A 15,085-nucleotide genomic window follows, 5' to 3' on the forward strand; every position below is an offset into this window, starting at 1 on the left:
ATCCCTACATGTATATCCACCATCCATGCAAGTTTGTTAACAATATAGGGCTTATAGCTAGATATGGACTTGCTCTAAAAACTCGAGACTGGTCACTCATCTCTAGATGCCTCATCCATACAGTCACGACTAAATAAAGCTTATAGTTAGTTTAAAATGGACCTGGTTCAAAAATTTTAAACTATCACATGGGGAAAATGTAGGTCACATCCAGCCTGTGAGCAAGTGTGATAATTAATGTACATCCCGAGATACATCCTCCACACAATTTGGTCATGATATCTTTGGAAATTGAAGCTCCTTAAATTAAATCTTTTCACTCTTTTGGAAAATGTAGGTTAAATCCTACATCTGAATAAAGTTTTGGTCAATTTAGGCTTACTTGAACTTTAATCACATGGTGTACGAGTCACAGGGGTGTACAATTTATTAACAAAACAAAGGGATTTTCCAATAGAAGTACCTTTGAAATGGCAGACCAATAATATTAGACTTTGAGATATCCAAGGATTTGAGAGCACAAGGTTAAAAACAAAGAAAAACTGGTTGGGACTGCCAAATGACTTTCACATATTCCTGGTATTCAAGATATCAGGGTTCAAGATAAGGAAGTTCAACTATTTTATGTCATGAAATCAACATCCTTCAACAATACATATTTAGGTGGGATACAATTTTTTCAGTAAGAATTTTAACTGCACTTGTAATAATATTGACAACAATATTATCCTTAGCAAATAAATTAAAATTTAAGGATAACTTGTGTATTCATCAAGTGATTGATATATACCAAAATGGGACATTAAAAAAACAAGCACATTTAAAGTTTAAAACTAATTTATTGATATCATTACAAAGGACAGGATCTTTACCAAAGTAGAACATATTTAACAAGCATGCTTAAAGCTGAAAACTGAATTTATAACATTCAACTAGGTACGAGATTCTAGCATTGTACTACATTAGTACTGAAACTTTTGACATGATTTATAGACTGGTGTAAGGGAGACAGTCTTCACAGTAATTGTTATAACATGGTCTTTTTTTTCAATTATGAAGTATAAAAGGAAGGTACATTGTAAATTATAACAAAACAAAATATCTTGTAAAATAATAAACACAAAGCAAAACAAGTAAATTGAGCTGTAAACATTGGGAATATAAGGTTAATATCAAAACAAACTATTGATAAAGCACCACAACAAAAAAAAGAGACCATTGAAATCAGAACAATGTATCACTGTTTGAAGTCTAGGAGAGCTTGTCCATCAACACTCGTACATTTATTTGTACAGAGAGGCTGCCGATTGATATTTTACTGTAAAAATATTAATTTACAGCGTTTTGTTTTACTATTAAGATGGTCCTATAAACTTCAATAACATAGCCTGATATCTTGTCCTCCTTACTTGTGACAATAAAACTGTTTTTATTAAGTACATATGTACTTCATACATGTAATGTTTGCCGAGTTACTAATAAACTGTAAGTTTATACACAACAACCTAAAAAAATACTAATTTGACTAGACTAAGTACTATTACACTACCCAGTTTTAACTCCACCATGGAGCAATATATGTAGGCTATCAAAATACATGTACACATTATGTGGAAATATATATATATATATATATGTATATACTATGACATGAACTTGCAAATGATCCTAAATAATTATATGTAATACCGGTTTAAATATTTGCATCTATCAATTTAATGCGCTTGGCACAGGTACATATGTACATATGCTACAACTAATTTAAGCTCCTAATATTTTAAGTAAAATATACCTTCCTTTAGTCTCTCAAATGTGGAGAAGATGACATCAAAGCAGGAAACAATGAATATATTAAAAAAAATGATCAGGAATATTAATGACAAATTCTGGTACACATGCAAGACAAAAGACATCTCTGTGTGTTAAAAAGAATCAAATACTTCAAGCAATGAGGGTCACCTAGAGTCAAAAATATGTATAAACCATGAAGACTTTTTAAACATTTTTTTGCTGAAATTTAAAGAGTGAAAGTTTATATCAAGATTCAAAATAATAGTAGGAATACATGTATGCAAATGTAAAAGGAAAATACATTTTGTGCCCTGTGGAGCAAATAGGGGTCCCAATGATTCATATATCTAAAACCCTCCGTGTACCCATCTCTCTACCAAAAAGAAAACCCTCCAGGCAATATACGTTACTCAAAACATACTTTGCAAGTGAATTATGATTAATTCTTTCACAACAAATACAAGTTACTGGTAAAATGCAATGTTTCATTTTAACAATGTCAAATAAAAACAATATGAGAACTATGGTACATATCAATATGGTGTACTAATTGGTACAAATGCCCATAATCTTGAAGAAAGAAAATGATAACGCTTTCCAAATACTGGAGAAAATCTGAGAAATCACAAACTAACAATCCATTCAAAATGTATCAAAAATCTGTAAATACTGGGGGAGTTCAAAGAACATTGTTGAAAATATCTTAACTTTTTGATTCCCAATACACGTACAGGTACTGTATCCTGCGTCAACTTTGTTATCAAAATACCAGTACAATACCCTAATACTGTAGATCACTCAATTTCTGCGACACTTTATGTTTGCGAGACTGTTATTTGGTAGGTACAAGCGAAAAAATTTTCAAGAATTTTGGTTAATGCTCTATATAATCTTTAGTAATAGAATTAAACATAATAATGAAATTTTTGCAAGCAGATAGTCTCACGTAATTACGCAAAAATAAAGTTCTCGCGAGTAAAAAGTGATTTACAGAATTATTCACTAATCACACATAAGGTAGGCACCACAATAACAAGCTCCTATCAGAGCAATCTTTGTAAATATGTGCAAATACAAACCATGCAAAACAACTCTATGTCATGGCAATCAATGAACATCACAGCTAACTACTTTAAAGCAAGAGAGATTGCTGGAGATCAGTTTATATATAAAACACAGCTGGGGATGGTATTGCAACTACAGTTTTAAGATATGTATCACATTGCACGCTATGGTAGCAAGTACATTTCCAAATTTCCTTTGCAAAATTGCAACATTGTCTATCTTGAAGTTCTAAAAAATGTTAAGAAGGAGGGGTTATTACACCATTAAGTGAAATATGTAAGTTCCTAGTATGACCCAGTGACTAAGGAATCCCAGATCTGACCATTTCTGTAGTGTGTGGGACATGTTGTAACCCTGTAAAGAAAATGAAAAATTACAAGGTTAAATAGTGAGGCACTTGGTCTGACTACTGAAAATCATGTGACAAGTTTATGTAATAGGAATAAAATTAAAGTATACATGTGTATATTTTGACATGTCAACATTTTTGAATTGATTCATAATATTTTTAACTATTCTTTCAGAACATGATATATATTTGTACTTATTGGTAGAGTGATATCAAATAAATAAATCAAACTACAATATCCTAACTGAGTAACTGCTACATGTATCTTATTAAAACTTGTCAAAAATCATTTACTTCTTTATGTCATCCACAAAATACTGTTTTCATTTATTTACAGAAATTTTCATTAGAAAAAAATATTATTCAAAAAATTCCTTAGATAAATGTATATTTGGAAATAAATAACAGGTGTTTGAACTCTGACCTTTTCAGCCTCGACACTGCTGTCAAACATTAGACCCAGGTAGGCTAAATGAAACACTGTAACACACCCAAAACAAAGGTTTGTAAGCCACACAAAAGGGTGGTTCTATAAAAATTAAAAGTAACAGTCATTTAAATGTACCCCTGATGTTATCCACTTATATTTTGGATATATTTAGCTTAAACACTATTGAATTTTGATACAAAAATGAAAAGGTATCAAATTATTACATAAATTGACTCAGTAGAATAAAATAACTCTTATGTATATATGAATCAATTTTTTTTTTCAAAAAAAAAAATTACTTTTACTGTCTTTTTAAATAATAATTCTTAAAACACATTTAAAAAAATGTTTTTTGTTTTCTATTCGATCTTTTAAACAATAACATGATTCTGAAACAAGTTTCAGTATTCAAGAAAAATTCTTACATATTTGTAAGTGTGGGAGCAGTTTTCTCTACAGGACCGTGCCTCCAAGCACGCATCAAATACCCGGGCTAACTTCCTCCTGAAAACTGAAGACACACATAGTATATATTAACTTCAGCTCGACTTCATAAAAATTTGATAACAAGTACTTTCTTGTTTTAATTTAACTGTGTTTTATAGTTGTAACATCACATGCACTGAAGAAATTGCAATAATATGTCTGACTGCTGGAAGAGAATTGCATTGCATTGCACCAATGCATTGTACAACAATATGTAAATAAATTTACATATATCTTAAGACAGTATCTTAAATAAATAATAAATACCTTATACTTTTCAAAATAATCAACACCTTACCCATTTCAACATAGGAATAAAACCCCAGTGATAATAGAACTGCTGCTAACTGAAAATTAAGGCCCTGTAATAAAAAAAAAGAAAATTTAAAAAATACATGTATGTACATGGTCTATTTTCTTTGTATTATATTTTTGGAGTACCAGTATTTCAAAACCATTCCTAGAGTGATTATAACAGACTCACATGAAGCAGACTGCTTGCTACGTAGGTTAAAATGACGGCTAAAAATGTCCCATATGGACGAGCTGTTTTGAACACATCTAAATAAAAAAAATAATCAATTACCTTTAACATTAACAGGTACATGTATATGTACTTCCAAAACAAAAAAAGATGATGTTAAAATGTAAAAAATGTTTTATACTTACAGTTTTTCAACCAATTATGCATAGGTAAATTCCAATTTGTTACAACTTCAACTAGAGATCTTGGAAATTCAATGTGTAATGGTCGAGTGACGGTCACACCACTGAAAAAATGAAAACAACATTGAAAACAACAAAAATGAAGACAACATTCCGGATTAAACAACATTTTAAACAATTAAAATTACTGAAAGGGACTTATCCGGATTAGACAAGTTTCACTGTATTTTTTACTTACAAAATATACTGTCTACAAAAATCAAAGACGCTGTGAGTGTGATTGACAATCATCAGTACTTACTGGTCAATCTACCAAAAAAAAAGATGGTGAGTTTGACAAATACTAACCGGTCAATCTCACTGAGACTGACAAATACTCACTGCTCGATATCACTGAGTTTGATAAATATTCACAAGTCCATCTCACTGACTTTGATGAATACTCACTAGTTGATCTCACTGAGTGTGACAAATACTCACTAGTCAATCTCAGTGAGACTGAAAAATACTCACTAGTTGATCTCACTGAGTGTGAAAAATACTTACTAGTCAATCTCACTGAGACTGAAAAATACTTACTAGTTGATCTCACTGAGTTTGACAAATACTCACTAGTTGATCTCACTGAGACTGACAAATACTCACTAGTCAATCTCACTGGGGTTAATTCCAGATAGAGCTACGGTAGTCTCTGATACAAAACACACAAAATAATGGCTAAATCTGAATGACTGGGCATCTCTATAAGCACATACCCACCTACAAACAAAACAGTAACATAATTCAGTATAAGTGGGCACATAACATAGATAGATAAAACACACAAAATAATGGCTAAATCTGAATGACTGGGCATCTCTGTAAGCACGAACCCACCTACAAACAAAACAGTAACATAATTCAGTATAAGTGGGCACACATCATAAATAGATAAAACATTCAGGTATGGGCAGCTCTGGGTAGCCCACCTACAAACAAAACTAAAACAAGTATCATGATTCAATATATGTTAACATATACACAATATATAAATAGATAAAGCAATCAGTGTGAAGAATGTCAGAATTTGGAAGTGTTGCCCATTTAGAAATAGTCACTGAATTTCTCATCGAAAAATCAAACATTATTAATAATCTGCCCACATTTATAGCATTGGTGTCATTGGAAATCTTTGTTTTGAACATAATCCATGACTTGATTTTTTTCTCCACCAAAATATGTGCAAAAAGAAAATTGAATTACATTCATTTTTAGAATAAGGCTTATTTTTGCAACATAGAGCCAGTTTCAAAATTTTGCAACCACTGCCATTTGCTGAATTTCAACTTTTACCAGAATGCAATGCCTGAATGTGAAATTGCACCATTCAATTACCCATAAGTTAAAATACACAATTTCTTGGGCACAAATAGTACATAATATACATTGATGAACTGAACACACAATTAAGAACAATAGATTTTTTTGAGGGGTATTAGAACACTTACTTGTAATTACTGTCTAGAATGATCCAGGATCCAAAACAGGTGGAGAAGGAAAGACAGAGGACAGAAAACAAACTGGATTTCATCACTTTAGTCATCCAATCTACATCCTAATGACAACAAATATGTATGTATTAAAACATTTTAAGGAGTAATGACCATGTTAGGGGAAACAACTCCTGTTACAAGAAAAATTCCATTTTGTTGAGCAGAAGGATGATCACCCTTTAGTTCTGAAAATGTTTTACCGGTTTTCTGAATCCAACTTAAACCTGACAAAAAATAACTTCCCATATAATTCATGTACATGTGTGATATACATGTATGTATACATGTGCATTATCATTAAAAGGCTTATGATTGTGTATAAGAATCTAATTTTCCATCCATATTTCACTAATCTACCATTTTTTAAGAAGACTTTTAGTCACAGTAAGAGGTCAGTCAAATAATACAGGCATTAATGGAGCACTTTTACTCAGAACTTACAAGGCACTTTGATATACTTGTGGAGTAGAGACTTTTAAAGTCTTGAAATGGCATCCAAGGCCCAAAGATGACATTTCCTGCACAAAAGATATATGCCATATAATCTGTAAAGGCCGGCAAGGATACAATGCCTGATGTGATGTCAAAACCAAGTCCTATAAGTTTCATAGAGAGCATTATCTGTGCACCTGGAATACAAAATTATAGTGATCACCTGGAATACAAGATTACAGTGATCACCTGGAATAAAAGATTACAATGATCTTGTATTATATTTAAATTATTTTTACTTGTACTAGAAAATACATTTGCCATTACAGTCATCTTCTTTTTAAAGTTTACCAGAAACTGACAATCCAGTAGTATACATTTACTAGTTCTGCATAGTGCATTGTAAGAAAAGACAACAGTGGCTCTAAAATAAATCATAAATGCTAAATATCACCATATTACTATTAGGGCACCTATAACTATAGACTTCTTAACTGGAATGCTGATTTCAATACAGATATTCTGCCCAGGTGAGAGAAAGGGGTTAACGAGCTAAAAATTAGTTTTATGCTTTTGTGAAACATCCACTGAAAAATGAATTCCATAAACATCAGCAAGCCTTACCTCTCACACTGTGCCAGACTTTTTCATCCACAACAAACAACTCACTGTAATAAATTATCAAAAACAAAGAAAAAATAATAGTATAAAATTACATGTATTTCTAGCTCAATGTTTAAAAAAAATGGGATTATAGTAAACCACCCAATTTTTTTTTCAGATCAGAGAGCAACATATACATGTATCTGCAGGAAATATATTTTTAATTTTTAAATTTTAAAATATCATTCTGAAAATTCAAACACAAACCAAATTACAAAATACGAAAAAAAAATTTAAAAAATGTTGGCTTTATAATACACATGTTAATATGCTTATTGACTTTATGAAATACTAGTAGTAAATCAAAGATTTTATTCACTATGCTAGTAGGCTTTTTCAAAACATATGCTTTCTGAGATGGTATTATTATCACTTACCATATCACAATGAAAAGGAAGATACAGACTGCCACTGTTACTCCTGAAATGTTCTGAAATTTCCATGATGTAACAAGCAGGATTGTGTATACAGATACAGCACAGACAAGCAGGTAGACAATGTTGTTACCAAAAAACATATAGAGTGCTAACAGTCCCCCTAGACTGATGCAGATATTGAGTAACCACCGGGGAATGGGACGATCTTCTGTATCTGTTAAAAATAAAAACAACAACAAAATAGCAACAGTAAAAGTTTTAATTGAAAGACAATATAGTTACCATAATTAGAAATATTCAAAATTTGTTAAAATTCTGGATAGATGCAAAATGGAAAAAAAAAATAATGCAACATTACATCCCATTTGTCAACAATCAAAATATTTTACTTGTCCCTAAAACACACATCTAGGTATGATAAATTTCCTTCCTTACAATTTAATATACTGCTGACTTAAGTATACACTAATTATTAATTATTCATGTTCTCTGCTTTGATAAGTATGAAGAAATTTTCTGTTTGATTGTTCATAATTAATGTACAAAAACCCCTCCTACTGAAAATTCAACAATCTTAAATTACCTGAATACCCCACCACACAAACAACCCTTGTTGTGATACACAAAACATACAATGGAGCCAACATATGAATTGTTTGCTGTAAGGTAGGGTAGAGGCAGTTCTCTGCCAGATCCATGAATGAAATCCGAGCATACTCCATTTCATCACCATAATCAAAGTCGGTATAACCAGCCAACATTTTCTCCAAATCCTCTTCATCGTAGATATTGGCGTCATCGTAATAATCGTCAAAATTATCATCGTACTCCATTATTCACCGGTGATATTATACAGTCACAGTGGCGATAGGAAGGTTATTTCACATGCTGATGCTGTGAAAAAAAAATCTTCAGAGTTAAATTTATATGCAGAAAAAAAAACAATAGCACAGTAAGCACTTTTTTTTCAAATGAAAGAAATTACAATTCAGCCAAAAAAACAAAAACAAACAAAAAACAAAAAAAAAACAAAACAACAACAACAACAAAACGCACCTGTTTTTGTTTAACAGTAGGAATAACAGAGTTATGATTTTCTCACTTAAAAAATAAATACATCGACCCCAATACATTACGACAATATATGAAAGAAGTATCTAATTCAGACTTTGTGTTCAGTCTTTGATGCTTATCGTCCCATCTTCGTCAAAACGAAGTTAATAGTCTTACAGGAAACGCAATGATGATCACTAATTTTAAAATCTGTCAGTTACAGTAGACATAATTTACCCGGAAATTTTGGAACATTTGATGATTAATTTGATCGATCGTATTTCAGGCTTTTATTTAGGCTATGTTGTAACAAGGCTATACAATTTCCAATCACTAAACAATAATAGAATTTTATAATAAATGTAGGATATATTTTGGGGGTGAAGTAAAAATTTGGACAAAACAAAATTTCTACACATCTTGATTAATTTAAACAATATTTTATTCACAGATGTAAGAGTGAATAGGATTGGGCAGCAGGCTCAGCCTATTTTAGCCCTCTCCCTACATCAAGGTCAAGGCAAATACACAGTAAATTAATTATTAAAGCAAAAGTAAGAATGTACAAAAGAAGAAAGCAAAAACAAAAATGAACAAAATTACAGAAGGCAAAAGAAGCAAAATTGCAAAAGGAAAGAAAAAGAAAATAAAAAATAAAAAAAATAATAATATATATAAAAAAAAAAAAAAAAAAAAAAAAAAAAAAGATAAGCAAGAGTACAAAGTAGTACCGGTTTGGAAAAATTGAAAATATTACAATATACCACATATGTATATGACAGTGTTTATATAAATCGCTTTGTTGCTGCTATAAATGTATGTACAGCTTCAAATATTTGTATATTAATATCAAGTCCATGATTAGAACTACCATTTAACAATAAATCACATTCAGATATATAGTCACAATTTATAATATTATGTATTGATTGAAAAAGTACATTTCTTGGAATTGTATATCTTGGACATACAAAAAAGTAATGGTAGGCATCTTCAATACTGCCAGCACAATGTTCACACATTGGAGTTTCTGCTAAACATTGATTATATAAATCTGCCATCAAATTACTGGCATTATTCCTTATCTGACAATGTATTATATTATATTTTCTTACTCCAAAATGAAAAAGTTCATTACTTTTTCTACAAAAATAGGATTTTAAGAGACTCTTAAATGAACATATTCCAGGAGCATTTTTAATATAATCTGGCAAGATATTCCATTGTTTGACTGTAGAGGGAAGAAAACTTTCCATATAAGATGTTGTTCTAATATTAGGAATTTTGAATTGTACAACATTGGTTCTGAGATTATAAGAATGAATTGATGGGCGATAGGGTTCAATCAAATCATACAAATATTGAGGGGAATAACCATTAATAATTTTATAAAACAATATAAGCTTATGAATTTTTCTCCTTGTTTTTAGAAGATCCCATCCTAGTTCATCATACAATTTTGAACGAGAAGAGTTACATCTTAATCCAGTGATAATTCTGCCTGCTTCAACTTGTATGTCTTCTAAAAGTTTAGAATCTTTTTCAGAACAATTGTCCCAAACAACATCAGAATACTCCATTACAGGTCGAATAAATGCAAAATATATTTTAACAAGTGTTTTACGTGTAACCTTGTACTTAAGCATTCTAAGAATGTTTAATCTTTTTGTAGCTTTTTCATGAATTATTTGTATGTGTGATGTCCACGTGGCATCTCTTTGAAAATGTAAGCCTAGATGAGTATGAGAATTTTTCTGAATAATATCTGGGCCGTGTTCGCCAAATTTAACAGGAGAATATACAAAGTTTTTTCTACTAAAATTTAAATTCACAGTTTTATTAGGATTAAAATCAACCAGCCATTTCTTTGACCATTTATCAATATGTTCTAGATCATCAGTAAGAGATTGTGCTACATTTCCATTGTCTACAATAGCATATAAAGAAGTGTCATCAGCAAAGAGTCTTATATTATTAACTAGATCATCACAAATATCATTAATGTACAAAAGAAATAGAAATGGTCCCAGAACAGAACCCTGAGGAACACCAGCATTTACCGTTTCAGGGTTTGATGTAAAACCATCTATTACAACTTTTTGTTGTCTATCAGACAAATAATTCTCAATCCAACCTAATACATTGCCATTAATACCATAATTTGTTAGTTTAGTTAACAGGCCTTTATGCCATACTTTATCGAATGCTTTTGAAATATCACAAAAGATAAATCTTACATCTTTTCCTTTATCAAGATTTGAAATAATAGTATTATATATCTCTACCAGTTGATTGACAGTTGAATCTCCAGGTTGGAAACCAGACTGATATTTGTATATAATATTATTATCATTCATAAAATTATGTAAATGTTTAAAAAGTATTTTTTCCATTATTTTACACAGAACACTTGTAAGAGATATTGGTCTATAATTAGATACTTCTTGAGCACTCCCTTTATTTTTAAAGACGGGTGTAATCTGTGATAATTTCCAGATGTCTGGTAGCTTTTTTTCCCTTAATGACATATTGAAGAGATTTGTCAGAGGCTTTTTAATTGAAATGGAGATTTCTTTTAACACTCTTGGAGATATGCCATCAGGACCAGGAGGTTTACTGTTATCAATGATACATAATTGATCATAAACTTCAGCTTCTGTGATAATTATTTCAGGAAAAATGTTAATATTCTGTTGTGGTGGACCGGGTCCATGAAGAGGAATATCTGGTTCGTTATTAATGGAGGAAACCTGGGCAAAATATTTATTTAAAACTAAAGCTTTTTCTATTGGATGAAAAATAAGTTTTCCATTTGATTTTAATGGTGGTAATGGTTCATAATTTTTATTAAGTTTTGATATTGATTTGACAATCCTCCACCATTTCCCGGGAGGAATCGATTTATCAATCATTGACGACATTTTTTTGTTATACTTTTCACAGGATTTTCGAATTTCATTAATAACTGTATTTCTAATTTCTCTATATGACTGCCAGTGTAGTGGATTCACATCTTGATGCTTTCCACTATGGTTGTCGATCGAATGAATCTGGATATGGTGAAAGGGTCCACTCTCATCCATTATCAAAGGCAATTCCAATTTTGTAAGGAATATTAAAGTATATGCATAATAAAAAAATCGTGAATAAATGAATTTAAATTATTTAATTTAGAATCTTCCAGATAAACTCAGCAAGTTGTACAGTTTTACCAATTTGGTTACATGTAAAAAAAAAAAGGGGGGGGGGCGAAAACTTTCCCAGTTTCAAAAGACAATTTTTCAGTGCCCAAGAAAGTCCAGCATTTATCACAATATAATTTGTAAAATTTTGACTGAATCGAATTTACTATATGTGGAGGTAAATGCAAAATGTACAACGTTAACATGGTGATACCTCCACTTAGTAAACTTAAAATTCACAAAATGATAGCCAATAAATATATCATAGGAGAAATATTTTCTTTTTCATGTCATGCTTAAAATATAGAATAGGATTTGAACCCCGACTCGTTCTGTACAATTAATGAATTTCAGCTTCTTCCTTTTGAGGTAATCATGTATCGAATTACAATCGCTCATATATTTATTCAGAAAATACACTCTAATAAATCATATTTTTACTGGAAAATCAGTTTCTTAAAAAAAAAGTTTTGTAGCTTTATTCTTGCATAACTAAGGGTCCAAATCACCACTTTCTTATCGTTTTAATGATTTTTTTTTTCATGTCTTAAAGTTCCTCATCAGTCATAATCAGAATAAAATTTATCACAATTAAGTGTAAAATTGAAGGAAAAAAGTCTTAACCGAAACCGAAACACGTTGTGAAGCCGACAGTGCACACACTTCAGGGGTTAAGCGGACTTAGCTCTTTTAATTGTTTCCATGTTCCGCGAAATTATCAAGGAAGTCACAAATGTGCAATATCATGGTATTGATCTTTTTATCTAAAGGTCATGTCATCTAAAACAAAGGCCACATGATTCAATTTTACCTGTATTACATAGAGGGAATAAACTTTCTTGGTTACTATATACGGATCATGTTGGAGCGAAAATTTCAAGCATATCATATATATGAACTCAATTTTTGCATAGAAAAGCGACAACCGGAGTTCAACTAGAAATACATGTACTTCATAGGCTTATTGTCACCTTTTTAATACTTTTTAAATAGAGAAAATAGCTTAGCATAATAGTAAGATTTGGGGTTAAATCACGAGTTTGCTCGAGTTTCAGAAATATTTGTAAAATTCATACATTGCACAAAATATAAAAAAAATGCTTCATTTATTGCAAATTTTTAGAAGTTGATTACATACTGCTACTTAACAGTACAGAAACGTATAGTCTTATCTTTGTTCAAATTTATATGTTATCACATATCATTGTAAAGATTTTAGCATTCAAGTAACGATAATACATTATGAACACTACATATGTAGCATTCTAAGTAGTGCACTACACATGTAGCATTCTAGGTAGTGAAGAGGAATTGTGACAATAACGAACATTAATCTGTGCTCAAAAGTCCAATCAAACAATACAAATAATGAGCAGAGACAACACGGACCTCTAAAAACAAGGTGGGATCAGGTGCCATGGAGGAGTGAGCATTTATGATTGTTCTTTAATTAAGGATTGTTGAAAGTGATCTGTCTTGATTTGGGACATATATACACAAGAGTTTCAATTACTTAATTAACAGGACCAGATCCGATGAAGCGGGGAAAGGGTGGGGGTGGGGGGGGGGGGGGGTGAGGGTGGGGGTGGTGTTGAATCCGTTCAGTCCATAAGCTTTAGTTTTCGATTTTATATGATTGACATAAGACCGCGGAAAATCAACGGGCAAAATTGAAATTATACAGCTTACGGCTTTTCCATCTGTTACAGTCAAAAATTTTAATGATAGGCAATGAAATGGGCGGGTACAATTCGGCACGGACGTCCGAGAAAACATTGGATTGAAATTCTAGTTTGAAATTCATTTTCAATCCACCTGAGCTGTTTTTAAACGCAGAGTGTGAATGTATGATCCAAAAGACAAATAATTTCAATTCCCCAAAATACACGTTGCATGTTTGAAATTCATATTTATCATTGTTTATATGAGTTTTTAGCCTATAATTTTAAGGACAAGTAAATCATAGAAGACAGAGATTAGTTTTTCAGGGGATGGCTATTTGATTCTATAGAAAGGGGGGAGGTAAAAAATTGTCGAGTCAGATCATACCTTCATATGACAAAATATATTTGTTTCTAAGATGACAAGAGGTATTTTCTTTAGTTTTGTCTTCATTGAAAAAATGTTTGACAATCAAAAACAGGGAGGGGTTTTCAAAACTGAAAAAAAAAACAACTTTCTTTTTTATTTCCAAGATCAGCCCCCCCCCCCCCAACACATGCATGCACATACATGTACCTAACAGAAATCAAATATTTGTCCCTTTATATTTCTTTAAAAACACTGGTCAGAAATTCTGATTTATATATTTAAACTTCACAAATATTCCGAAATTGAAATTATTTGTCCTCTGGGTCAATCAGTAACTCATTGCCTTCTAGCGTAGCTGAGATGGACTGAAAATGATTTTCAAACTAGAATTTCAATCCAATGTTTTCTCGGACGTCCGTGCCGAATTGTACCCGCCCATTCCATTGTCTATCATTAAAGGTTTTGATTGTAACAGGTGAAAATGATGTAAGCTGCATATTTCCAATTTTGCCAATTAATATTCCGCTGTCTTATACATATACGGTATGACACTGGATCCCCTAAAATTTTCTTTATACATGTTTATGTACATATCACGAGCCACACTAAAAAAGTCTTTTCGGAGTTTTTGGTGGATAATTCGGATTACCCTAACAAAAAAATACTATAGTAAACTATAGTTAACTATAGTTTACTATAGTTAACTATAGTACTAAAGTAAAAACTTTGGAACTTTGATTTACTATAGTAAAAACTTTGGAACTTTGATTTACTATAGTAAAAATGTTGGAACTTTGATTTACTATAGTAAAAACTTTGGAACTTTGATTTACTATAGTAAAAATGTTGGAACTTTGATTTACTATAGTGAAAACTTTGGAACTTTGATTTACTATAGTAAAAATGTTGGAACTTTGATTTACTATAGTAAAAACTTTGGAACTTTGATTTACTATAGTAAAAACTTTGGAACTTTGATTTACTATAGTGAAAACTTTGGAACCTTGATTTACTATAGTGAAAACGTT

The 15,085-nt window shown here is 31.1% G+C and overlaps 1 protein-coding gene across 1 annotated transcript; it reads right to left on the reverse strand.

Annotated features, from left to right (window-relative positions):
• Nucleotides 1-819: 819 nt before the first annotated feature.
• LOC133195608 (protein-serine O-palmitoleoyltransferase porcupine-like) lies at nucleotides 820-9,016 on the reverse strand. The gene is made up of 13 exons (XM_061331495.1): nucleotides 8,848-9,016; nucleotides 8,375-8,685; nucleotides 7,792-8,005; nucleotides 7,376-7,419; nucleotides 6,761-6,948; nucleotides 6,275-6,381; nucleotides 5,433-5,546; nucleotides 4,791-4,891; nucleotides 4,606-4,682; nucleotides 4,420-4,483; nucleotides 4,061-4,146; nucleotides 3,630-3,734; nucleotides 820-3,210 (listed from the first exon to the last, which is right to left on the reverse strand). Exons 2-13 carry the CDS (start codon nucleotides 8,622-8,624, stop codon nucleotides 3,112-3,114), a joined length of 1,449 nt encoding a protein of 482 aa, XP_061187479.1. The 5' UTR covers nucleotides 8,625-8,685; nucleotides 8,848-9,016; the 3' UTR covers nucleotides 820-3,111.
• Between the last annotated feature and the right edge of the window lie 6,069 nt (nucleotides 9,017-15,085).

The sequence above is a fragment of the Saccostrea echinata genome, unplaced genomic scaffold, assembly GCF_033153115.1.
Source record: "Saccostrea echinata isolate AGI-Se365-2 ecotype Australia unplaced genomic scaffold, CSIRO_AGI_Sech_v1 ptg000029l, whole genome shotgun sequence".
NCBI lineage: Eukaryota > Metazoa > Mollusca > Bivalvia > Ostreida > Ostreidae > Saccostrea > Saccostrea echinata.

Excerpts from the sequence above, each read along its gene's own strand:
- LOC133195608 (XM_061331495.1), bottom strand. The coding sequence starts at position 8,624 with ATGGAGTACGATGATAATTTTGACGATTATTACGATGACGCCAATATC. Across the intron at positions 6,949-7,375 it reads AGTCTGGCACAGTGTGAGAG|GTGCACAGATAATGCTCTCT; the intron begins GTAAGGCTTGCT and ends TTTGTATTCCAG. Across the intron at positions 6,382-6,760 it reads CAAGTATATCAAAGTGCCTT|GATGTAGATTGGATGACTAA; the intron begins GTAAGTTCTGAG and ends TGTTGTCATTAG.